This window comes from Macaca mulatta, chromosome 7 (genome assembly GCF_049350105.2).
Source record: "Macaca mulatta isolate MMU2019108-1 chromosome 7, T2T-MMU8v2.0, whole genome shotgun sequence".
In the NCBI taxonomy this organism is placed as follows: Eukaryota; Metazoa; Chordata; class Mammalia; order Primates; family Cercopithecidae; genus Macaca; species Macaca mulatta.
In genome coordinates, this window is record NC_133412.1 from 110,886,126 (window position 1) to 110,913,277 (window position 27,152).

General features: G+C 36.2%; 1 protein-coding gene across 2 annotated transcripts in view; it reads left to right on the top strand.

The window, feature by feature from the left end:
• Positions 1-27,152, top strand: part of TTC6 (tetratricopeptide repeat domain 6) — a 218,814-nt gene that overhangs the window by 149,830 nt on the left and 41,832 nt on the right. Inside the window, exons 13-22 of one of the 2 annotated variants that reach the window (XM_028851513.2) lie at positions 650-1,112; positions 1,421-1,550; positions 2,758-2,930; positions 4,776-4,912; positions 13,115-13,284; positions 16,222-16,342; positions 17,766-17,916; positions 20,745-20,827; positions 21,771-21,847; positions 22,267-22,427. In XM_028851513.2, coding sequence (XP_028707346.2) covers positions 650-1,112; positions 1,421-1,550; positions 2,758-2,930; positions 4,776-4,912; positions 13,115-13,284; positions 16,222-16,342; positions 17,766-17,916; positions 20,745-20,827; positions 21,771-21,847; positions 22,267-22,427 — 1,666 coding nt within the window. Of the gene's footprint in view, positions 1-649; positions 1,113-1,420; positions 1,551-2,757; positions 2,931-4,775; positions 4,913-11,975; positions 12,160-13,114; positions 13,285-16,221; positions 16,343-17,765; positions 17,917-20,744; positions 20,828-21,770; positions 21,848-22,266; positions 22,428-27,152 lie in introns of those variants that run through there. The other variant, XM_077940915.1, reaches the window with a different exon arrangement.

Below are 27,152 nucleotides of genomic sequence, written 5' to 3' on the forward strand. Positions count from 1 at the left end.
ATGAAGTGATAGGGTAAATTATTTTATTTCAATATACTGAGTTTATTCTTATTTCCTATGGCTAGTACAGTACCAGCCCTATGGCACATGTTACTCAATGAAGACTATATTGCAAAGGGAGAATTTGAGAAGGCTAATCCTAGACTTGTAGCATTTAAAAGCATATTAGGTATTATTTAATTTGATAGCCTACTAGAGAAGGGTAAAACTGGGATATTCAGTTGATAGTCTGAGGTGTAGTCAACTCCTGCCTTCTTCCTGCTACCTCAAGTTCATGTCCTCTTTAACCTCTTGCATGGCATTTTTTTTTCTCACATTATGTTTACTTCCTTAATTCTCAATTGTAATTCCTCTGGTGGGTTAGGTATGGTAGAGGGTGTAAATTAAACTTGAAAGGCGCGTTGACCTCATTTTTTTAGTACTCTAAGGAGGCTACATCTTTAAAAACAGTCTTTTGCTTTCATAAACTTGAGATTCTTCATACAGTGTTACCGTTTTATTAAATGAAAAGGAGAACTTGCGCATAAAATTAGCATGTAATTTTGTTTTGATAACAGAAATAGTAGTTTTATGTGTGACTGAGTTGATTTACTGATTAGAAAGATGATTGTATTTCTGTAATTAAAAAAATCACTCTTTTAAAAACTAGATCAACATCTCATGGAATACTTCCAGAACAGAAGAAATATTTGTTCAAAGTTCCATTATATGAACGTCAAATACGGTGTCCCAGTTTACCTTTGTATTTAAATTTTGAAAAATTCTTCCAAACTAAGGGAGGAATTCCAGAAAATATTGATCCTCGGACATGGGCTTTTGATAGCCTCATTGCGGACAAAGATGCGAGCACGCCTGTAAAAGAGAAAGATGATAAAATATCAGTTCCTAAAGACCCACCTGAAAGAGTGAAAGAACCACCAAAACTAAAATTAAGTGATGATGTGGAGTCTGATCTTCCACAAGAGGTCATTAAACATTATGAATCTGAAGTGAAGATTTTGACTGAAGAAATAAACGATAAGACAAAATATCCTGCATTTGCATATTGTAGGCGTGGAGCTATTTATAGAAAACTGGGAAAGTTGCAGAGTGCCATGAATGATCTACAGAGAGTAAGTTTTATTTAACCAAAATAGTAATATTCACCATTTACACTTGCTTTTAATTGTATAGTAATTTTTGCTGAAATTTTGAACAATGAATGTTTATAGTATAGCATGTAGAATTATTATAACAGTATAATTATTTGCATTTTCAAATAATATTAAAAACATGATTTTTAGTTGTCAGATTGGGAGGTTTTATTTTACATTACATACATACAAAGCCACTGGGATCAATCGTGTTTGAAACATTTATTTGATAGGATATCCTCCTTTAACAAATCAACTTTAACTGAATTTTTACATATATTTTCTAGGTAATGCTCTTGGAACCATTGTTTCTCAATGCCTATTGGCAACGACATTTAATTTATCTTTTCCAAGACAAAATTAATGAAGCTTTGGATGACTTGAATTATATACATAAATATAATAAAAGTAATACAGGTGGGTTGTCTGTAGAGACAGTTATATTACCTACATTTTGACCTCAACTTTGTCATTTATTGGTACTGTAAGAATACATAAATCAGTAGATATATGTCCTGAAAATGACTTTCCTCAATTAAATTTTTTTACTCTTGTTATTGTAAATCCAGGGCTCATACAATCCTATAGTCTTTTTAAAATACTTATCATGGTTTGAAAGTTTACTGTCTTTGATATATATTGCAGTAAATTGGTTTCTTACTGCTCATCTCACAACGAAAGAATATGAATTTAAAATAGTTAGTTATAGAAGTAATTTACAAATCTCTCTTTGATTTGTGTGATTTGATCACATCTCTCTGAGTTAGTTATTGTATGCTTAGGCTTACTTGGTTGTAAGAAATTTGTACCTTTGCTCTTATGTGCTATCCTCCAATCAACTTGAAGCACCCATGGAACTTTCTAGGAATGTGAAAATGTGATATTCACCTTTGTATCCCCAGCACCTACAACATACCCATAAAATAAAACATGAGCTTAATAAATGATTTTTGACCCGTGTTGATCGCTGCTAAAAGTCCATTAAGTTTTGTGTTATCACAGCCTAACTTTTTACTATGATGATTAAAGGATTATGAAAAAACATTTTAGACATATGGAAAGGTAAAGAGTAATTTTTGTTACTTCAAATTGAAAGTACTTTTAACCACAAATGAGCATTTATCCAGCCTTTGAGAACAAATTTGGCATTGTCAAAATAAAAATTAAATGAAATGGGTCAAGGCACAGTGACTCACGCCTGTAATCCCAGCACTTTGGGAGGCTGAGGTGGGCGGATGACATGAGCCCAGCAGTTTGAGACCAGCCTGGACAACATGGTGAGCCCTCGTGTCTATAAAAAAATATACAAAAATTAGCTGGGTGTGGTGGCATGCATCTGTAGTTCCAGCTATTTATTAGGCTGATGTGGGAGGATTGCTTGAGCCCTGGAGGTCGAGGCTGCAGTGAGCCATGATTGTGCCACTGCACTCCAGCCTTGGTGACAGGAGAGCCTGCCTAAAAAAATAAAATAGAATAAAATAAGATAAACTAATAGTTAAGAAAATGTAATAGAGAAAAATTATTTTGACTACATTTTTTGGAGGGAGAGGGATTAATCTTTTAAAATTTTCATAGTGAATGAAAGGATTATAACTCCAAATTTTATCTTTTTAATTTTCTTTAGAGGCATATTTGTCAAAGGCAGAAATTTACAGGGGAAAAAAAGATGTAACTATGGCAATTCTAAATTATACCCAGGCAATTAAATGCAGGCCCACAGATGCTGACATCTATTTCAGGAGGGGTGAGATGTATGAAATAGCAAACAAAGTACTGGCCATTGATGACTTTTCTAAAGTAAGTCTTATCACATATAATTCTACCATTTATATAGTTTAGATTGCGATATCCTCATGCAAATAGTACAGCAAATTTTTGAAGATCTTTTCATATATATTATATAATCAAAATTGATTTGTTATAGGTTAGGAGCTAGAGTTTTCATTACTGGAATTTATATTAACACTGTGTTAATTATTATTTTTTAAATTGTGAATGAATGAATTTACATCAGAATTGGACGTGGAGGCCTTGAGATAACATGTAGAGGGGACCAGCTTTTCCAGCTGCCTCCTCTGGAGCCATGCTACAGTGGTTAAAGAAGCCTTTGAAAATTGCTTCTTACCTTTAAACATTAAAGAAAAGTATTTTCTACTTTTTAACTCTTGAATAACTGATTCTTTTCTGCAGGGAACCTATCTGCTCTCAAAGAAGCTGTGCTTACTGGTTTGTTCATACATTCATTCATTCATTTGTTCACTTGCAAGTATTTATTTACTAAGGCAGTATTACAAATTATGATATTAAGGCATTGTTACAAATTGTGGTAAGTACTATGAAGGAAATAAGGATGGTGGGAGAGTAACTTATGTTTAGGAGATGTCAGAGAATTGAGGAAATGAACTTTTTTTTTTTTTTTTTTTTTTTTTTTTTTTTTGAGACAGAGTCTCACTCTGTCGCCCAGGCTGGAGTGCAGTGGCGTGATCTTGGCTCACTGCAAGTTCTGCCTCCCGGGTTCACGCCATTCTCCTGCCTTAGCCTCCCAAGCAGCTGGGACTACAGGCACTGTGTTAGCCAGGATGGTCTCGATCTCCTGACCTTGTGATCTGCCCGCCTTGGCCTACCAAAGTGGTGGGATTACAGGCATGAGCCACGGTGCTGGACCAGGAAATGAACTTTTAACTGAATCGTAGTCAAGGCAAAATATTCCCCTTATTGCAGTACAGTTCTAACTCTGATCTCCTGACTTTAAACTCCAAATTCTTATTCCTTACTGCAATTTAGAATTTAGAAGCAATTATTTAAATAATTTAACTTTCCATGTTCCCAACTGCCCTATTTATGAATCCATGACATCCACTTGACATTTTTCTGCTTGAGGAGAATATTACATGTTTTGTTAACTTCTGGTCTAGAAATGACCAAAAAGCTCTTTTGAAGATGCTGAAATTGTTAGATTATCTATTCTCTTTGTTTCCCCTATCCTGCACCAATAGTTCAGAAATAGAGTAATGCAGCACACTGAGATCAAACAAAATTTGAAATCTTTAGGATTTTTTTTTTTATTTGAAAGATATTTGGTCATCACCTTTGTGCTTCAATTCTTTTCTACTAACAATAGGTGAAGAGCTTTATAACTGATATATGATTTAGTCTGTTCCCTCTATTACTTTGTATGTCAATGTAAAATGAATGAGCCATGCCAGTACCAGTTCAATTCTCTTCCCTATTTTAATGGCTAGATTAATCTATATTTTATGTGATTGAATCAGCCTTGATGTAGTCTAATATGTTACGTCTTTAATTAGGATAAAATGCTGAGATAGATCCAATGAACTCCATTCTAGTTGAACAATTCACTTATGAATTTTTATCAGCAAAAGTTTCAGTGAGCAGAAGCCTGGGCTTCCTGTATATGCTGTTTTTTTTCCTCCTAAAAAATATTCCCTCTCTAGAATTCGATGATGGAAAAAATCTCCTAAAGGTATGTTCTTTAGCTACCACTCTGAAAATTCTGACATCTTCAGATGGTTTGCTTTTATTAACCTGAAGTTAAAAACATAGTTTTAGATCACTTATGTGATTATATACTTCGTTTTTTTTCATTTTGTGATGTTTATGTACCTCCCCCTGTCCCTGTAGTGTATTTTTTATGATCCCAAAAGAACAGATGCATTACTGAAACGTGGGCTGTTTTATTATGAAAATGAAAACTGGTTTGCAGCCATAGAGGATTTCACAGCCTTGTTAAATATAGATCACCAAAATTCTCAAGCAAGGTAAGAATGATTTTAGATGTCGTTTTTGAAATTATTACTATTATTTGAAATACATTTTCAGAACAGAAAATTGCTTGAAATATATCAGACAGCTCTTTAAAAACAATGAATCAATTTTCAGTGCCATCAATAAATGAAAAACCCTTGCCTACAACCTAATGGTGTGGGTCATTTAATAGGCATAAATGACAATTTAAAATTGTTTCGTTTGCATTTCCTAAATACTAGTTGCATTATCAATTTCTAAAGAATTGCCTACCACCTTGCATCTCTTCTTCATATCCTTTGTACTTTGAGCACAGAAAACTATTCATACATTTTCTTGCAGTATCTTTTGTTTACTTATTTATAGAGAAGGAGTCTCACGCTATCACCCTGTCTAGGGTGCAGTGACGCAGTCATGGCTCACTGCAGCCTCAACCTCCTAGGCTCATGCGATCCTCCCACCTCTTCCTCACAAGTAGCTAAGACTACAAGGTTGTGCTGCCACAGCCTGTTAATTTTTCAATTTTTTTTGTGGAAATGGGATCTTGCCTTTTTGCCTAGGTTGTTTTTGAACTCCTGGCTTCAAGGGATGTACTATCTTATTGTATTGTATATTAAACTTTGTGCATTGTGCAGTTTTCATTTGCACATAGTATAGTTTCCATTTTGTTGCTTTTCTTTTAGTCTAAATTTTGTTTTGAAATGGTTTAAAATATGTATATAATCATGTCTACTCATCTTTTCACTTGCAGTTTTTAATTTTAAATCATTTTTAAAATATTATTTTATTTTACTTTAAGTTCTGGGATACATGTGCAGAACATGCAGGTTTGTTAGATACACATGTGCCATGGTGGTTTGCTGTACCCATCAACCTGTCATCTAGGTTTTAAGGCCCGATGCATTAGGAATTTGTCCTGATGCTCTCCCTCCCCTTGCCCCCGACCCCTGACAGGCCCTGGTGTATGGTGTTCCCCTCCCTGTGTACATATGTTCTCATTGTTCAACTCCCACTTATGAATGAGAACATCCGGTGCTTGGTTTTCTGTTCCTGTATTAGTTTGCTGAGAATGATGGTTTCTAGCTTCATCCATGTGCAAAGGACATGAACTCATTCTTTTCTTTCTTTCTTTCTTTCTTTCTTTCTTTCTCTTCTTTCTTTTTTTCTTTCTTTCTCTTTCTTTCTTTTTCTTTCTTCCTTCCTTCCTTCCTTTCTCTCTCTCTCTTTCTCTCTCTTTCTCTCTCTCTTTCTTTCTCTTTCTTTCTTTCTTTCTTTCTTTCTTTTCTTTCTTTCTTTCTTTCTTTCTTTCTTTCTTTCTTTCTTTCTTTCTTTCTTTCTTTCTTTCTTTCCTTCCTTCCTTCCTTCCTTCCTTTCCTTCCTTTCCTTCTTTCTTTCCTTCTTTTTCCTTCCTTCCTTCCTTCCTTTCTTTCTTCCTTCCTTCCTTCCTTCCTTCCTTTCTTCCTTCCTTCCTTTCTTTCCTTTCTTTCCTTTCTTTCCTTTCTTTCCTGAGACAGAGATTCGCTCTTGTTACCCAGGCTGGAGTGCAATGGCATAGTCTCAGCTCACTGCAACCTCTGCCTCCTGGGTTCAAGCGATTTTCCTGCCTCAGCCTCCCGAGTAGCATCCGCCACCACACTTGGCTAATTGTTGTATTTTTAGTAGAGACAGGGTTTAACCATGTTGGCCAGGCTGGTCTCGAACTTCTGACCTCAGGTGATCCGCCCACCTTGGTCTCCCAAAGTGCTGGGATTACAGGCGTGAGCCACCATGCCCAGCCTGGACTCATTCTTTTTTATGGCTGCATAGTATTCCATGGTGTATATGTGACACATTTTCTTTATAAGTCTATAATTGATGGGCATTTGGGTTGGTTCCAAGTCTTTGCTATTGTAAATATTGCTGCAGTAAACATACGTGTGCATGTGTCACTATAGTAGAATGATTTATAATCCTTTGGGTATATACCCTGTAATGGGATTGCTGTATCAAATTGTATTTCTGGTTCTAGATCCTTGAGGAATCGCCACACTGTCTTCCACAATTGTTGAAGTAATTTACACTCCCACCAACAGTGTAAAAGCATTCCTACTTTTCCACACCCTCTCCAGCATCTGTTGCTTCCTGACTTTTTAATGATCAGCATTCTAACTGGCATGAGATGATACCTCACTGTGGTTTTGATTTGCATCGATGAGCTTTTTTTCATATGTTTGTGGGCCGTGTAAATGTCTTCTTTTGAGAAGCGTATGTTCACCTTCTTTGCCCACTTTTTGATGTATTTCTTTTTTCTTGTGAATTGGTTTAAGTTCCTTGTAGATTCTGGATATTAGAACTTTGTCAGATGAATAGATTGCAAAAATTTTCTTCCATTCTCTAGGTTGCCTGCTCATTCTGATGATAGTTTCATTTGCTGCACAGAAGCTCTTTCATTTAATTAGATCCCATGTAGCTATTTTAGCTTTTGTTACCATTGCTTTTGGTGTTTAAACATGAAGTCTTTGCCCATGCCTGTGTCTTGAATGGTATTGCCCTGGTTTTCTTCTGGGATTTTTATGGTCCTAAGGTGTAAGGAAGGGGTCCAGTTGTAGTTTTCTGCATATGGCTAGCCAGTATTCTCAACACCGTTTATTAAATAGGGAATCTTTTCCCCATTGCTTATGAGTGTCAAGTTTGTCAAAGATCAGATGGTGGTAGATGTGTGGTGTTATTTCTGAGGCCTCCGTTCTGTTCCATTGGTCTATATATCTGTTTTGATACTGGTACCATGCTGTTTTAGTTATGGTAGAATTGTAGTAAAGTTTGAAGTCAGGTAGCGTGATGCCTCCAGCTTTGTTCTTTTTGCTTAGAATTGTCTTGGCAATGTGGGCTCTATTTTGGTTCCATATGAACTTTAGAGTAGTTTTTTTCAATTCTGTGAAGAAAGTCATTGATAGCTTGATGGGGATCGTATTGAATCTATAAATTTCCTTGGGCAGTATGGCCATTTTAACGATATTGATTCTTCCTATCCATAAGCATGGAATGTTCTTCCATTTGTTTGTGTCCTTTTTTATTTGTTGAGCAGTGGTTTGTAATTCTCCTTGAAGAGGTCCTTCACACCCCTTGTAACTTGGATTCCTAGGTATTTTATTCCTTTGAAGCAACTGAGAATGGGAGTTGACTCATGATTTGGCTCTCTGTTTGTCTGTTATTGGTGTATAGGAATGCTTGTGATTTTTGCACATTGATTTTGTATACTGAGACTTTGCTGAAGTAGCTTATCAGCTTGAGATTTTGGGCTGAGACGATGGGGTTTCCTGAATATACAATCATGTCATCTGCAAACAGGGACAATTTGACTTCCTCATTTTCTAATCGAATACCCTTTATTTCTCTCTCTTGCCTGATTGCCCTGGCCAGAACTTCCAACAATATGTTGAATAGGAGTGATGAGAGAGGGCATCCCTGTCTTGTGCCAGTTTTCAAAGGGAATACTTCCAGTTTTTGCCCATTCAGTATGATATCGGCTGTGGGTTTGTCATAAATAGCTCTTATTATTTTGAGATATGTTCCATCAATACCAAATTTATTGAGAGTCTTTAGAATGCGGGGCTGTTGAATTTTGTCAGAGGCCTTTAATGCATCTATTGAGATAATCATATGGTTTTTGTTTTTGGTTCTGTTTATATGATGGATTACGTTTTATTGATTTGCCTATGTCGAACCAGCCTTGCATCCCAGGGATGAAGCCCACTTGATCATGGTGGATAAGCTTTTTGATGTGCTGCTGGATTCGGTTTGCCAGTATTTTATTGAGGATTTTTGCATCGATGTTCATCAGGAATATTAGCCTAAATTCTCTTTTTTTGTTGTGTCTCTGCCAGGCTTTGGTATCAGGATGATGCTGGCCCCATAAAATGAGTTAGGGAGGATTCCTTTTTTTTTTTTATTGATTGTAATAGTTTCAGAAAGAATGGTACCAGCTCCTCTTTGTACCTCTGGTAGAATTCAGCTGTGAATTCATCTGGTCCTGGACTTTTTTTGGTTGGTAGGCTCTTAATTATTGCCTCAATTTCACAGCCTGTTATTGGTCTATTCAGGAATTCAACTTCTTCCTGGTTTAGTCCTGGGAGGGTGTGTGTGTCCAGGAATTTATCCATTTCTTCTAGATTTTCTTGTTTATTTGCACAGAAGTGTTTATAGTATTCTCTGATGGTAGTTTGTATCTCTGTGGGATCGGTGGTTATATCCCCTTTATCATTTTTTATTGCATCTATTTGATTCTTATCTCTTTTATTCTTTATTAGTCTTGCTAGTGGTCTATCAATTTTATTGATCTTTTCAAAAAACCAGCTCCTGGATTCATTGATTTTTTGAAGGATTTTTTGTGTCTCTGTCTCCTTTAGTTCCGCTCTGATCTTAGTTCTATTTTCTCTCTTCTGCCAGCGTTTGAATGTGTTTGCTCTTGCTTCTCTAGTGACTTTAATTGTGATGTTAGGGTGTCAATTTCGATCTTTCCTGCTTTCTCTTGTGGGCATTTAGTGCTATAAATTTCCCTCTACATACTGCTTTAAATGTGTCCCAGAGATTCTGGTATGTTGTGTCTTTGTTCTCATTGGTTTCAAAGAACATCTTTATTTCTGCCTTCATTTCGTTATACACCCATTAGTCATTCAGGAGCAGGTTGTTCAGTTTCCATGTAGTTGAGCAGTTTGGAATTAGTTTCTTAATCCTGAGTTCTAGTTTGTTTGCACTGTGGTCTGAGAGACAGTTTGTTATAATTTCTCTTCTTTTATATTTGCTGAGGAATGCTTTACTTCCAACTATGTGGTCAATTTTGGAATAAGTGCGATGTGGTGCTAAGAATGTATATTCTGTTGATTTTGGGTGAAGAGTTCTGTAGATGTCTATTAGGTCTGCTTTGTGCAGAGCTGAGTTCAATTCCTGGATATCCTTGTTAACTTTCTGTCTTGTGGATCTGTCTAATGTTGACAGTGGGGTGTTAAAGTCTCCCATTATTATTGTGTGGGTGTCTAAGTCTCTTTGTAGGTCTCCAAGGACTTGCTTTATGAATCTGGGTGCTCCTGTATTGGGTTAATATATATTTAGGATAGTTAGCTCTTCTTGTTGAACTGATCCCTTTACCATTATGTAATGGCCTTCTTTGTCTCTTTCGATCTTTGTTGGTTTAAAGTCTTTTTTATTAGAGACTAGGATCGCAACTGCTGCTTTTTTTTTGTTTTCCATTTGCTTGGTAGATCTTCCTCCATCCCTTTATTTTGAGCTCTGCATGTGAGATGGGCCTCCTGAATATAGCACACCGATGGGTCTTGACTCTTTATCCAATTTGCCAGTCTGTGTCTTTTAATTGGAGCATTTATCCCAGTTACATTTAATGTTAATATTGTTATGTGTGAATTTGATCCTGTCATTGTGATGTTAGGTGGTTATTTTACTCATTAGTTGATGCAGTTTCTTCCTAGCATCAATGGTCTTTACAATTTGGCATGCTTTTGCAGTCACTGGTACTGGTTGTTCCTTTTCATGTTTAGTGCTTCCTTCAGGATCTCTTGTAAGGTAGGCCTGGTGGTGATGACATCTCTCAACACTTGCTTGTCTGTAAAGGATTTTATTTCTCCTTCACTTATGAAGCTTAGTTTGTCTGAATATGAAATTCTGGGTTGAAAATTCTTTTCCTTAAGAATGTTGAATATTGGCCCCTACTCTCTTCCGGCTTGGAGAGTTTCTGCCGAGAGATGTGTTGTTAGTCTTATGGGTTTCCCTTTGTGGTAACCCGACCTTTCTCTCTGGCTGCCCTTAACATTTTTTCCTTCATTTCAACTTTGGTGAATCTGACAATTGTGTGTCTTGGAGTTGCGCTTCTCGAGGATTATCTTTTTTTGTGGCATTCTCTGTGTTTCCTGAATTTGAATGTTGGCCTGCCTTGCTAGGTTGGAGAAGTTCTCCTGGATAATATCCTGAAGAGTGTTTTCCAACTTGGTTCCATTCTCCCCCGTCACTTTCAGGCACACTAATCAGACGTAGATTTGGTATTTTCACATAGTCCCATATTTCTTGGAGACTTTGTTCATTTCTTTTTACTCTTTTTTTCTCTAAATTTCTCTTCTCACTTCATTTCATTCATTTGATCTTCAATCACTGATACCCTTTCTTCCAGTTGATCGAATTGGCTACTGAAGCTTGTGCATGCGTCATGTTCTCATGCCATGGTTTTCAGCTCCATCAGGTCATTTAAGGTCTTCTCTATACTGTTTATTCTAGTTAGCCGTTTGTCTAATCTTTTTTCAAGGTTTTTAGCTTCTTTTGATGGGTTCGAACATCCTCCTTTATCTTGGAGAAGTTTATTATTACCGATTTTCTGAAGCCTTCTTCTCTCAACTCTTCAAAGTCATTCTCCATCTAGCTTTGTTCCGTTGCTGGCAAGGAGCTGTATTCCTTTGGAGGAGAAGAGATGCTCTGATTTTTATAATTTTCGGCTTTTCTGCTCTGGTTTCTCCCCATCTTTGTGGTTTTATCTACCTTTGGTCTTTGATGATGGTGATGTACAGACGGGGTTTTGGTGTGGATGTCCTTTCTGTTTGTTAGTTTTCCTTCTAACAGTCAAGACCCTCAGCTGCAGTTCTGTTGGAGTTTGCTGGAGGTCCACTCGAGACCCTGTTTGCCTGGGTATCACCAGTGGAGGCTGCAGAATCGTAAATATTGCAGAACAGCAAATGTTGCTGCCTGATCATTCCTCTGGAAGCTTCGTCTCAGAGGGGCACCTGGCTGTATGAGGTGTCAGTCATCCCCTACTGGTTGATGCCTCCCAGCTACTCGGGGGTCAGGGACCCACTTGAGGAGGCTTTCTGTCCATTCTCAGATCTCAAACTCCATGCTGGGAGAACCACTACTCTCTTCAAAGCTGTGAGACACAGACGTTTAAGTCTGCAGAAGTTTCTGCTGCCTTTTGTTCAGCTATGTTCTGCCCCCAGAGGTTTAGTCTACAGAGGCAGGCAGACCTCCCTGAGCTATGGTGGGCTCCACCCAGTTTGACCTTCCTGGCTGCTTTGTTTACCTACTCAAGCCTCAGCAATGGCAGGCGCCCCTCCTTCAGCCTCCTGCAGCCTTGCAGTTCAATCTCAGACTGCTGTGCTAGCAGTGAGCGAGGCTCTGTGAGTGTGGAACCCTCCGAGCCAGGAACAGAATATAATTTTCTGTTGTGCCGTTTGCTAAGACTGTTGGAAAAGTGCAGTATTAGAGTGGGAGTGACCCGATTTTCCAGGTGCCATCTGTCATGGCTTCCTTTGGCTAGGAAAGGGAATTCTCTGACCCGTTGCACTTCCCAGGTGAGGCAATGCCTCCTCTGGCTTTGGCTCACGGTCTGTGGGCTGCACCCACTGTCCTGCATCCACTGTCTGTCAAGCCCCAGTGAGATGAACCTGGCACCTCAGTTGGAAATGCAGAAATCACCCGTCTTCTGCGTTGCTCACACTAGGAGCTATAGACTGGAGCTCTTCCTATTCAGCCATCTTGCAACCTCCCACTATTTTTGTTTCTTCTAAGTAGGCAACCTAGTAGCTTCTTTCTTCTATTTTTCCTTGTCATCTTTATTTTATTTCTAACAATGGATATGCTTCACATTATTAACTAACTGAAAATGAGTTTTTTAGCATAGATCTAAGTCAGTGATAATTTCAAAATTGGAGTCAGAAGTTAATGATAAAGGAATCCAGTTTACACAACTAACGCAATAGCTTTCATCCATGAAAGAGCAGACTCTCACATATTTGGATGTATCTTCAAGGCCCAGAGAAAAATCTTCTAAAACTTCTACTCACTAGGGCCCATGTTCTGCAAAATGGATCAATTTGTTTTTCTAGGGAGCAATTTTGTATAAATTAGTGCTTAATACATTTTGGGAAATGAATAAATAATAAATATAATGCTTATTTTATTGACATACCTCCATGAGAAATGTAAGAAATGAAATTAGTAAGCATATAATTAATATGTAGAATGTACCTAATAAGCATATAATTATGTATACAATAAAGTGTCCTTCAATTTATAAAAAGTTTGTATCATTTTTACTGTTAACTTCATGACTAAACTCTCTTGTGAAGCAAGGAGAAACATTTACAAATTGTTATTCAAATATAAAATTAGTTGTACAGGTTTACCAAAAAGAGAAAATGTATACTTTACAATACTTGTTAAAACAAATCTTTTTTTCCTAGGACATACCGAGGGATTGCATATGTTAAACGGAAATTTTACAAAGAAGCAACTCAAGATTTTTCTGCTGCAATTCACTTAGATCCTAATAACTGGTTAGCATTGTATTATCGAGGTTGCTTATTCAGAAAGAGTAACCCTTTTAGAGCGCTACAGGATTACAGTGTTTCAGGTACTTTGCCTTCAATTACATGTATGTAGCAATCTGATCTGAGATTCAACAGCTCAGTTTCATAGTGGTGAATGGTAAAGTGGGGCCACTAATGTAATAAGTATACTACTATATACTAATATACATTATAAGTATATATTACATGAGCTTATACATTTTAATATTCTTATATAGATATACAATATATGAATATATAGCTATAATGGTTTAGTTATAAGTGTTTCTAATATGCCCGTTGTGTGTGTGTGTGTGTGTGTGTGTGTGTGTGTGTGTGTGTGTTAACTGTGGCAAGGGGAGAATGTGACATCAAAGAAATCTCTTTCTATAATATACTGGGTTCTAAAGACTTTTCTGGAAACCCAGGCCTGTTTCCTAGTCAGCTTTCTAAAATGGCAGTAAATTGTCCTGGTGGGCTGTGTCCTGCTCCATAGGCTCAGCCCAAGAGATTTGTCAAATTCAGCGTTTTTAACCCATAAACTAAAAATAGGTTTTGGGAATCCTTAGTAGCTAAGGACACCAACAGCTAAAAATGGCCATTTCTGTGTTACCCTCAATCAGCACACTCCTGGTTTATGCATGTGGCCAGCACATTTGGTGAGCATAGAGTCAGTGCTCAGTAAACAGACTCCAACAGAATGAATGAGCTCATCCTGACTGATGAAATCCAGCCTGAGTCTAACGCTCCAGATATGCCTGTGTTCACCTGGGTGCGAAGTTCTAGAATCCCATCATTGTAGATTAGACGGTGTCTAGAGATGAAGAGACAACTAGATTTCCACAGGGAAGAAGAGCTAAGGTGATGGTTACTTGATTGTCTTAAGTCCATTTGCCTTCTGAGGTCACCCTTCTCATTAATGTTAAAATAAAATAACTCAAATTTCATTCTGTGTATTGAGAGGAGTCTAGTGTCCTCCCCTCTATTTCCAAGGATTCTTGGGAAAGGGGCCTGAGGATTTCCGTCTAATTCTTTCGTCATCTTTGAGTCCAGTTTCAGCTTTTGGCTGGATTCCCCATCTTTGCTCACCCTCACTTCTGTGGCTACTGTTCTCTTGGCTTTGCTTTTTACCAGGTCTGTCCTTCATTCCCCAGTATAACATCAACACAAACATGTTGTGTCTACTAATCTGTTACTGAATGCTTTAGGGTTCAGAAGATAAATTTAGCACAGGTAACTTAAATTTGAAGATCAAACCACCCCCATTTTTAGAAGTTTATCTGACTCTGTCAGCCCTATCCATCTACCACTGGCCAAATCCCTTTCTCTCTGGTCTTCCTGTAAAGGCTTCTTTCTTATATTTCCCTCTTATACAAGTTTTGGGCTTCTCATGAACTCCTCTCCCCACTTCTAGGCTATCACAATAATTGAACAAAATTCCTATTATTTAATTATCCAGAGCAGACAAACTTGATTTCAGCCTCAATCCTTTCCTACCAGATAGCCCAAGGAGTTTTATCGCCCACAACAAAAAAGGACTCTCAAGATATTTTGCTAAGCTAGTAATAATAATAATAATAATAATAATAATAATAATGATATCTAACATTTATTGGGCATTTTGCTACTTGCAAAGTGCTTTTTAAAGTGCCAAATAAGAAGTATCTCAATATTCAGAGTAATACTAGGAGCTCGGTACTATTTTCATTCACATTTTACTGATGAGAAAGCCACAGCACAGAGAGGTTAAATGATATTTTTTTCTTTTTTCTTAAGAATCATTTTTTTATTATTATTATTTGTTAAGAGCAACCATCCAAACTGCAGCTGATTTTTCAATTGCTAGTCAATCATACCGTGAACTGAGCAGTTAGATTTTCTTCAAGTGATACCAGTCATGTGCCACATAATGATGTTTCAGTCAAAAATGCACTGTATATACTATGGGTAAACCTGATATATGTATATACATATGTAACATATACCATCTAGGTTTGTGAAAGTACACTCTATGATGTTTGCACAATAAAGAAATCCCCTAATAATGCATTTCTAGAACATATCCCTACTGTTAAGTCGTGCATGACTGTATTTACTTAATCTTTATGATCATTGCTGACACTAACTATACTTCCCTAAATTTAGTACTGTGAATATTTTTGTCTTAGACTGTAAACATTATGCACATTTTGGCAAAACTTTCCATCTTAAGGCAGAATGGCATGAGAAGCTTTAAAGATATGTGTCAAAACTTGTGGAAACCCCATCTAATTCACTAACATGTTTTGAAAGTGAAGGGGCAATCAGTAGGCGAGAGACATGAGATGACCTCTAGACTGGTTACTGATGAGAGTCACACACCTAGAGTACTGAGAGGAGGTTCTTTTTCTCCCTTCCATTATTTGGGATGTGCATCCTGGATAGTTGTTATTTGGGATGTGCATAGTCAAGCCATCTGCCTTACCTCCAAGCTCTGCTTGCCTTGGTGTAGCCTCTTTGCTTGTCCATCCTGGTTTGTGTGTAAGCCTGACCTCTGCTTTCTGCCTTCAGGACTAGTAACCAAGCCTGTTCTTGGCCAGTAACGATGGCTTCCTGATAAAATCAGGCCATCAAGGGTCATGTCACCCTTCTGACTGGAGTTGGATTCTAGGCCAGTCTTTGCCACTGACTGTCATATCATGACGGTGGTCAATGTACTTACCGCCTTTGGACTTTAATCTCCTCACCTATACAGTGAGTGGACTATGCTAGATTCCGATCAGGGTTTAGTTCAGCTCTAATGAGTTTGTGAACCACAATTGCCACATTGTTACTAATAAATACATTTTAATGTACAATACTATTGTTTAACTTACCAAACAAGTACACTCATCATAGATATGTTTCTATTTTATATAATGTTAAAAAAAGAGAATAAGCAATAGGAAGGTTACAGACTAAAATATAATTTACATATGGTTATTTTAGAACCTGAATGAAATACATTTTTTTAAATTTTTAAGCACTCATAAATGATGGCTATGAGAATCTTGGTTGTTTTCTACATCGGGGAATAGTCTATGCACATCTAAAACTTTGGTTGCTGGCAATTTGTGACTTTGAAACTGTTATTTCTCTAGAAAGGTACGTTTTCCTTTTCATATTTATTGATTTCACTTTTGTAAAAAATTGAAAACCTAAAATGGGAGAAAAAGTTTCTTTCCCCTAATCGTTGATAACCTAGAAAAAGTGAGACACTTATAAAGTCATCCTAGAATTAGAATACTACTTCTAAAAACAAGATTACTTCTAAAATAAAACCTGTTCTCAACATCTGTTTGCCTCGGGTGTTTTTGCAAATTTTAGAAGTTAAATGGGTTTGACAGGAGTTAAATCCATGGATAAGGAATCAATACTATTGAGGATTTTGGAGATGCCCAGGCTAGAGCTTTTTGAAATTAACTTCATGGAAAACTGTCATTAAGTTTTAAAATAATAAAAAAATTCTGCTTGGTATATGATTGCTATGGATAGCATACAACTCAATGGAAGGCAACCTTCTATTTAGAACTTCTGGCTTTGTTTTGTTTAGTAAAGCAAAATAAAAACACTAATACCATGTAGACCATAGGTTCAGGAAGAAATACAGACTGAAAGTTAAATGCACTAGTCAGAAAGACAAACTGTAAATCACAGATTTAATTAAAATTTCCCCTTTCTTCCAATGAAGCATTTGTGAAAAGGAAGGTGTCAGAAAGAGTAACTAATCATGTCAATTCCTTGCCAACCAGCAGATGGTTTGCTTAATCTATCCAAGGTAAACTTTGAATTTGACACAGGAAATTCGTGGAGCATGACTCCATAATGACCACAGTGGTTTTCTTTTGGACATTTTTGAGCCAGAAAGAAAAAGAAAAGAGTGTCAGTTTCAAAGAGACAGAAAACGGGAAGTAGGAACTTTGGTGTCTAGGCAAGGGGTCAGGGATTCTTTTAGACCAGATTATTGGATGGGTGGTTTTCTCATTTTGAAATAGTGGCATCAAACATGATAATTTCTAAGGTTATTTCTCTGCTGAAAATCATTTGATTCTAAGAGAGATAAATAACATTTATTTGATACAGAAAAGCTGTGTTAATATGTATGTGGAGAGGATTTTAACCCCAAGCCACCAAACCCTTGAATATGACTGTTTCTTACCGTCACTCATGGCCAATAGAACATAGCCTGAGGTAAAGACTCTTTAGTTGAGAAAAACTAAGCTTGTGACTCAAGATAACAGGAAAGTAAATCAAAGAAGAGTAAAGTTTTGCTAAAAGTCTAGGAGACTTCAGGAATTCTGTTCCTAGCTCAGACCCTAAAAACATTAATTCCCTCCTAAGGGTTTCATAAAGGTATTTATAGTTTTTCACAGAGAGCAGCTAATTTACTTTCCTTTGTAAAACATTAAAAAAAATACTCTGATGAATACTGATGCATCTATTTCATTCAGTTTATTCCTAATTGGAGAATATTTGGAATAATGAAAAATGTTTAACAAGATTTCACTTTCTCATTTTTTTTTTTTAGAACTACTACTTTGGCTTATGTAAATATTGGCCTCATACATCTGCTATACCTGGATAACTACACGGAAGCCATTTGGCAATTTTCTGAGGCTATTAGAATTGATCCTTTATATATTCAAAGCTATCTTTGTCGAGCAGAAACCTATTTTAAGGTATTTAAGCCTTGAGAACCTTCATTTTTTTTAAAAAAAACTTTAATTTTCTGGATATTTGTTCAGCATAATTTTAATATATATATATACATATTTTAGATAATTGTAGGGGCTAATGCATTTATAAACAATGTGTTAAGCTGATAGTTAACTCTAATTACTCATTTATAAAGCTTCTGCTTTCAAGGTGTACATTTTTATGTCTTTCACTTTTGCAAATAATACCTTTTTTTCTTTATTACAAAAGCATTATATATTTATTGCAGGTAATATATGCATGCAAATACAAATAAACTGAAAGCTATTATATATAATTTTATTCTCTAGGGATAGCTGCTCTAAACAATTTGAGTCTATGGTCCAATGTTTTGTGTGTGTGTGTGTGTGTACATACAGGTGAGTAGGTAGATTTATACAATGGGATCCATCCATAGAACGGGATACTGACCATTCATACTTCCCTTTAATTTTGTTTAATTTTTATAAGTTGTTTAAATTAAAAATAAATGTTATATGTCCCAGCTGTGACAAATTAAAACAGCACAATAAATAGGAAAAATCCTCTCCAATTCCAGCCAGATCTGATTTTCAGAGATAACGCTATAACTTTTGTCTCTACCCTTCAAAGTAGACACGCATTTCCACCACTTCACCTCTAACTGCCCTGTCCAAATACTAGTTTCTCACCAGGATTTTCAAATAGCAGCCACGGTGATCTTGCCAAAACATGTCAGATTATTTCGTTTCTTTGCTCAAGCCCTTCAATAGCTTCCCTTGTGTTTAGAATAAAAGCTAAATTCTACAAAAGCCAAAGATCTGAAAGACCCCACAGGAACCATCTCCTAATTGCCTTTCTACCTTTGTCTCTTGTCTATGATGGTTTCAGCCAGGATAAACTAGGCTATGCTGGGGTTAAAAAAAAAAAAAAAAACCTTCAAAATTACTGTATTAAAACAAAGGTTTATTCCTGGCACACACTATATGTCCCTGGAGGATTGCCTGGAGGCTCTGCCCTCCATTGTCTACGTCTCAGGACCCAGTGTGACTAGAATCCCATTCAAAGTCCTTACTCTGCTGACGATGGAGGTGGGGACCCAGGGCAGGTTCAGTGTTGCCATTAGGTCATGTTAGCTCTTGACTCTGTCGGGGAAAGGATGGACATACTCATAGCGTGTGGTTCTTTTGCTTAACCTAACCCTGTTGATGAAGCCAAGACCATCTGTGGAAGTTGGAGTTTCTCTGAACACATAGAGAAATCAAAACACTAGCATGATAGCAAGGTGTAAGGATATAGTCAAAGGCTGTTCTGAGAGGCAAAAATCTCTATGCCGTAATGATTGAATAGTTTGTGGTGCATTCACACCATAGAATGTAACAGAGATGGTGACAAGAATAATAGAAGTATGCTAGCTGACTTGGAAGGGTTTCCATGAGATATTTTTGAGTTACAAAAGTAGGGCTCACAAAAGAGTGTGAAGTGTGTACAATACAATTCCATGTAAATAAAACAATTGTAAATAAACCCTTGTATATGTATGTACAAGAATACATACTCTCATTATGTGGGTTCATCCTCCAGGGTAAATCTAATCTAAGGTTGCCTGGTAGTGGTCTAATGTCTCTGGACCACAGGGAAGCTTGTAGAGATCTGAGAATGTGCCTCCATTTGTCTTAAGTCAGGGTTTCCTCAATGCATAGACATGTATGGTTGGTAGAACAGGTGTAGCAATGTGGACATATGACTATATGATTTATTAATTACACCATCCTGAATAGGGTTAGCTTAGGAAGCAGCAGGCCTGAAGTTCCACAGAAAATTTCCAATTTGTTTTAACAAATTTCAAACTTCTTCCTTTTCTGTTCCCTCTTTTGAGTCCATCCACCACTTCCTCCAAACATTTTTACCATCTCTACAGGTACTGCCTGCTTCCATGCACAAATTAGTTTTGTACATTTGCTTCTTTGCATCATTGTGCGATAACAATAAAAAAATTGGTTGGTTGTCCCAGGTTAATTTTGCTCTGGTCTGCAGAGTGCTCTGTTGTCAGTATTTCCAATGGTAGTTGATTTTGTCCCCAAATTTGTACAAATTCAGTTTCTGTGACCAGTATTAAGGGAATGATTAATGTTTACTTTTCATTATATATTGATGTTAAACAGATTACTTTTCATCATTTTTTTATTTTGTTATATTCATTCATTTACTTAATTTTTGTGCAGGCCTGTTCTTCCTCCCTTATTTTTAAGTGGAATATAGTTTTAGTTTTTATCTTACTGTCCTTTGCATGATACTTTATTTCTTAGTCTTTATTCTTATTATTGTTTTTGTCTAGACAGGGTCTCACTATGTTGACCAGGCTGGTCTTGACCTCCTGGCCTCATCAAGCGATTCTCCTGTCTCAGCCTCCCAAAGTGCTGGAATTAGAGGCCTGAGCCTGGCCTGCATGCTACTTGATTAAGATGGATCAGGTTAACTGAAAAAGTTGTTAGGGTTGAGGGAGAAAAACTGAAAGCTAAATGATAAAAGAGAACACAAACATGCACACAATCCAGAATGTATTATATAATCACATTTGTGTGAAATAGTATAAGTGGGTATGTATAATTATTATTCAAAATTAAAGATAGATTATTTTTAAAAACTAAGAGTATATCATAAATTTTTCTTTTCACTTCTCTGTAACCTATTTGCTTTGTTGATTCTTAAGAAAAACATGTATGTTAGGAGATGTACCTGCAAAATTTCTGTAGAAAGGGCGAGAGAATAAATATCAGAAAGGAAGCAACTGGTATTATTAGGAGCTAAGTTTCTGTTTATCACTCAACAGTTGCATAAATTGAAAAAGGCAGTAAATGAATTGTCTCGTGCTATCCACCTTCAGCCAGATGGAATCCAATTATACATAAGAAGGTATGAGCATAGAAACTGAATTTTTCCTGGGATAATTTAGCATCAGAGAAATTGAATGGGGATCTTCAGTTCCCTCTTGAACCTTTCAGACTCCCCATTTTACATTTAATCTCCCAGTAATTGCCATTTCCCCACCGGCAAGCCAGTTTGTTAAACTTTAAGATAGTTTATTACATAAGATAACCAGATTTTTCCCTTTGCTCTACCTCTGCATCAAAATATACCTGTTTAGTGTTTATGTTCTTTGAGACCTTTTTAAGCAACTAGTCATATAGTTATCACATATCTCATAAGAGTAAGGTAACATATTTTGAACAGTTGTTTTGATTATGTCCACAATCAAACATGAGCACGTGCACCAAACATAAACCTCCACTAATTCAGTGAAAAGAAATGACATATTGAATTTTATACCATTTCTACGGGTGCTGCCTACTTCCATGCAGTATTTCAAATGTAGTAGAACTTTCTATAAAGATATCCTTTGCAAGTTATGAGTTATCACTATCAAAAATATAATCTTTTAAGGATTTATAGACCTGGGAAAATGGAATGAGACAATGCTTTACTGATAAGGGCTTGCTTTGTCCTTGAACCACATTTTAGCAATTTATGTAAATACCTCCTTCCTTGTATATGCCTTGAACTTTATCTTTTAATAATTTCTCAGCAAAAAGTATAACATTTTAAATACAGATAATTACAAAAAGAGATTTGGGTATTTTTCTTTCAGCGTTACATTTCCTAAGTTTCCTCATCACATCACTATGCTAATTGATGTATTTAGATTATACAAAATGTCTATAATTTTCACTTTTTTAATGCATACATAAGTAAATAAGAATAAATATATTGTAAAATTTTAAGTAACTGATTATAAGAAACTTTATTTTAGAAAGTTTATTTTTAGCTGCTTGGAATCAAAATCGATTATTTCTTCTAGAGGACAATATCTTCTTATGATGAAATGTTATGATCTTGCAAAGTTTACTATTTATCAAGTAGCAGAAATGGACAAAGGTAAATATAATTAATTATAACTTTTAAGAAATACTTCAGTATTTAAAATTTTTATGCTATTTTGCAATAGTTATGTATAAGTAGCATGAAGGATCCAATTGAAAATCAAATTAGATTTTGAAACTTTAGTTTTATACGTACATTGCCAATTAGTAAAATGATTCATAGCAGTGAATTTTGTGAGAGAGTTTTTTATGGGAAATATTAAGCTTACAATTTTTCTATTTTTTGTTTGTAATTGGAATGTCTTGTTGGTTACTGGTAGTAAATAAATCTTAGTATAATTTGTTAATTTTATAATTTGTTGATTTGTTAATTCATATTATAAAGACAAATTATTGAATTACTCCCTTAGAATAATTATATTCAAAATCCTTGATACTTGGCAAAGATATCGATAAACTTTCCTTCCCTTTTAGGTCTTATTGAGTTGAGTCCTATACAGCAAGCCCTCATTTATTCATTTTGTGAAAACCATGACAAGGCCATTGAGGTCTTGGAAGGAATCAGCTGGAATAGAGCTGAGATGACCATGTATGCTCTATTAGCAAAAGTTCAAATGAAGGCCAAGAGAACCAAGGTGAAAAGTCCTCTGAGTAATGTTTACTAAACCTATTAATGAAGTGTATATATTGTGCTTAGTATACCACTTCAAATATTTTTCACAAAATTAAGTCATACTATTTATTTATTTTTCTGTGAATTAACATTTGGGTTATTTTCTCTCTTTTTTTATTGCCCCCTCTTAAGAACAGGGCTGCCCTAAATATTCTTTTTCATGTATTCAGTCAGCATGTGGAGTAGTTTTCTAGGATATATTTCAAGGAGTGCAATTGGTGTTATGTAGAGAATGTGAATGTTTAACTTTCAAGGAAATGACGCATTGTTTCATAGAGTGGTACCAATTTATTCTCCCACCCGACGTGTAGGTGTATTCCTGTTCCTGTTGATCTGCATCTTTTATAGTAATTGATATTGTTAGGCTTTATTTTTGCCAATTTGGTGGATAAAAATTGATGTCTCGTGGTCTTAATTCACACTTCTCAGTTTGAGCATCAGGTTGAGAATCTTTTTATGTTTATAAGCCACTCATATTTCCTGTTCTATCAATTTGCTATACATATTTTTCATTTCTCTTGTTCTTATTGATTTTAGGTATTTAAGATATAAATTCTGTATACTAATCCTCAATTGTGTGCTGAGTATCTTCTTACAGTTTGTGGCTTGTGTTTTGTTTCTACGGTGTCTTCTGATGAACAGAACTTCTGAAGTTTAGTGTAGTTGAATATGTCTATTTTAAAATTTGTCATCAGGGCGTCTTTAAAAACATCTTGTTTAGGAAGCCCTTTTCTACTCCAAGGTCAAGATATTCTTCCCTATTTTCTTTGGAAAGTTTAAGTTTTTCTTTTTCCATTTAAGACCTTACTCTATCTTAAGATTATTCTTTTTTAGCATGAGAGAGTGATAAAATTTCAGTTTTCTCCATATGGGTATTTAAATGTTTCAGTAACATTTATTGAGATGTTCTTCTTAACCCAAAAATCTGCAGTGGTACATCTATCTTATTACAAGTTTTCACATATGTGTGGATCATGTGCTATTTTAGGTTCTCTGTTCTGTTCCTTTGGTCAATTTTTCTATTACTGGCCCAGTAGTACAATGTCTTAATTGCTATAACCTCATTGAAATTATTGATATCTGGTGGAGCAAGTCCCCACACCATATTCTTCTCTAGGAAACTCCTGGTTACTCTTCAGCATTTACTCTGCCATATATGTGTTAAATTTAGCTTGCCCAAGGTCCATTAAAAACTCTCTTGAAATTTTGAATCTTTAGATTATTTTAGGGAGAATTGACATCTTTATGATATTGAATTCTTTAGTTTATGATCATAATGATATATCTCGCCATTTATTTCACTTTTTCTTTTGAATAGATTTTACATATCCATTGCTAAAAATTTCCTAGTTTTCTAGGTTTTTTTCCCATAGTTTTTGCTGCTATTATAAAGGGTATCTTTTTAAAAAAGTTCTGTTTGCTGATGGCTTGTAGAAATGAAACTGATTTTTGAATACTTATCTACTAGCTGACCACCTTGCTGAACTTGCTTATTTCTGAAAATGTTTAGGTCTGTTCTTTTGGGTTCATAACTAGGAAAATATGTCATCTATAAATAATAATAGTTTTATTTTTTTCCTTTCTTTTTATGTATTCTGTTTCTTATTCTTGTCTAACTGTGCTGGCTAGAAACTCCAAGACAATACTGACTAAAAGTAGTGACAAAGACACCCTTATATTCTTCCAAATTTTAAAGGAAGTTTACCCCTAAGAATGAAGTTTGGGATTGATTTTTGTAGATAATTTAAACAAAGTAAAGGTTAAATAACCTTTCTGTTTCCATTTTGAATTTTATCACATTATTTTTCATCAGGTATTGAAACAATTATTATATTTTTATCCTTTAATATGCTAATGTAGCAGATTATATGTCACACATGAAATTAAGTAATCTATGACATTGTTTAGTATTAGACCAACCATGTATTCCTGGGTTAAACCAACTTGATCGGAATATATAATCTTTTTGTAGACATTGCTAAATTTGAGTTGCTTGTGAGGATCTTTGTGTCTATATTTATGAGTGAGATTAGTTTTGTGGGATTTGAGTATTGATCTTATAAGATTATTTGGAGAGTATTTCTTCTTTCTATTTAGTGAATGAGTTTGTCCAAAGATTGTAAGGATGTCTTCTTTGAAAGATTATTTAATGCTTTAATATCTAGTACATGACACACATTTAATAAACATTAGCCATTATTATTCCTATTTTTTTCTCCCTGGGCATTTTAAGACTTTTTATAGGCTTCATTCCATAAGCATTTAATCATGAGAAACTACCTTTAGTATGAAAACTAAAAAACCTTTATTTTTGCTCTCTTGACCTCTCCAGTTACTGGCTTTTTTCTCTTTACTCTGGCACAACCAAATCTTGCAAAATTGTTTATATCCCTTATCTTCATTTCCTCACTTTCCACTCATTCTGCTGCTCACCACAATCTGGTTTCTTTCCTCTTGGACACATGATAAAGTGACCCTCAACAAGTTGTGCGCTTGTGTGACCTTGAGTGTGAGTGGAACCTGTGACTGGCTTCTAACCAACAGAGTATGGGAAAGATGATAGGACGTCACTTCCATGATTATATTACGTTATGTAGTAGACTGGAGAGAGAAATTCCCTTCCTGGCCTTAAAAAAAACCAAAGAATTATACTATGAACTGCTTGTGGAGAGGGTATCATGGCGGGGAACTGCTGTGGCCTCATGGACCTCAGAACAATCTTCAGCCAATAGCCAATAAGAAGCCTGGACCCTCAGTCATGCAGCCATAAGAAAACGAAACCCACCAACAATCAGAATGAGCTTAAAAGAAGAGAAAAGAAGTTTTCAGATGAGAATGTAGCACAGTTGACACCTTGACTGAAGCCTGGTAAACCCTAAGCAAAGGACTCAGCTAAGCTATGCCCAGACTCCTGGCCCCTGGAAACTGTGAGATAAGAAATGTGTGTTGTTTTAAAGCATTCCGTTTGTGGTATTTTTTATTTTTTGCAGGAATAAGAAAATAATACAGATGGAGTGCCGCTATAACAAATACCTACAAATGTAGGAGCAGCTTTGGAATCAAGCAGTGGGCAGAGGCTGAAAGAATTTTGAGGAACATGACAGAAAAATCTTCAATCACCTCAAACAGACTGTTAGTAGATACCTGGTTTTTAAAGACACTAGCACTGAGGACTCTGAAGCAAATGAGCAACATGTTATTATTTTTATTTAGCAGTTCAAAGCTTAGTAAAATTTTCTCATATAGTTGTATGGAAAGCAGAACTAATAACTCAGAGCCTGGATACACAGCTAAGATAATTTCCAAGCAAGGTGTTGACAGTGCTGCCAGCTTTCTTTTTGCTTCTAATAGTAAAGTGTGAGAAAGGAGAGATAAGAACTGTTAAACAAAATAAACCAGGACTTGCTTATGTGGAAAATTTTCAACTTCTCCAGATGGCAAAAGAGGACAAAATTCACTATCAAGAGAAAAGGACAAGGTGTGGCTGGACAGCACTTTGCTAAGATCTTAGAAGGATCATGAGGGCAGAGTATTCAGTCACACTAGTTCTCTTTCCTTTCAAGAGATTAAGGACATGCCTTACAAATCTTCTTAACCAAACCAGAGGATCTCTAGAAGCTTAAGGGCATTGTCCCTCAGACATCTCAGCAGGAGGCCAAAGTAGAGAAGGAATTTTCTTGAAAATAGTGGATGTGGCTTTTGTCTAATGAAGTGAATCCCTGTGAAATCCATGGAAGATCCCCAGAGTTTTTAAGAGAATTATTTCTTTATAAACACTGATAATTTGGACTCAAACAGACAGAGTACAAAACGAAAGAAGGCTGTCAGACCTCAAAATCATTCTGGCAGGAAGTAGGTTAATAAAACAACTCAGCTGCAAACATGTACAACCTTTTATAAAAAAGGAAAAAGGACCCAGAAGGCAAAACTAAGAACCCACAGGATGACACTAGGGGCCATAAATGTTTTGAAACCTAATCAAGAGACTGAGCGTTTGCCCAAATGTGTTTCAGAACTGCCATGGACCAGTGGCTCATTTTAATCTCCCATTTTCCCCTTTTAAACCAGAATATCTGTGGATATTATTCTATGCCTATCTCACCATTGTACGTTGGGTGTTTTGGGGACAGATGCCTTGTCTCTTTAATTTCACAAGTTCACAGATGGAGAGAGAGCAATTGTGCCCCAGGAGTGGGACCTGGTGGATTTTACTTGAATGCCTCATCTAGACTTGGACCTGCTTTAAATGATGAAATTTTAGATGTTGAGCTGATGCAATAATGAGCTGAGACTTTGGGGGACCTTGGAATGGAGGAACGTATTTTGCATGTGGTAAGAATGTTGAATTACTGGGGGCCAGATCATTGGAGTCATCTGGTAGACACACTCTAAGATTATTATTATTATTATTATTTTGAGACAGAGTCTCACTCTGTGGCCCAGGCTGTAGTGCAGTGCCGCGATCTCGACTCACTGCAAGCTCCGCCTCCCAGGTTCATGGCATTCTCCTGCCTCAGCCTCCCGAGTAGTTGGGACTACAGGTGCCCGCCACCACGCCTGGCTAATTTTTTTGTATTTTTAGTAGAGATGGGGTTTCACCATGTTCGCCAAGATGGTCTCGATCTCCTGACCTCGTGATCCACCCGCCTTGGCCTCCCAAAGTGCTGGGATTACAGGCGTGAGCCAC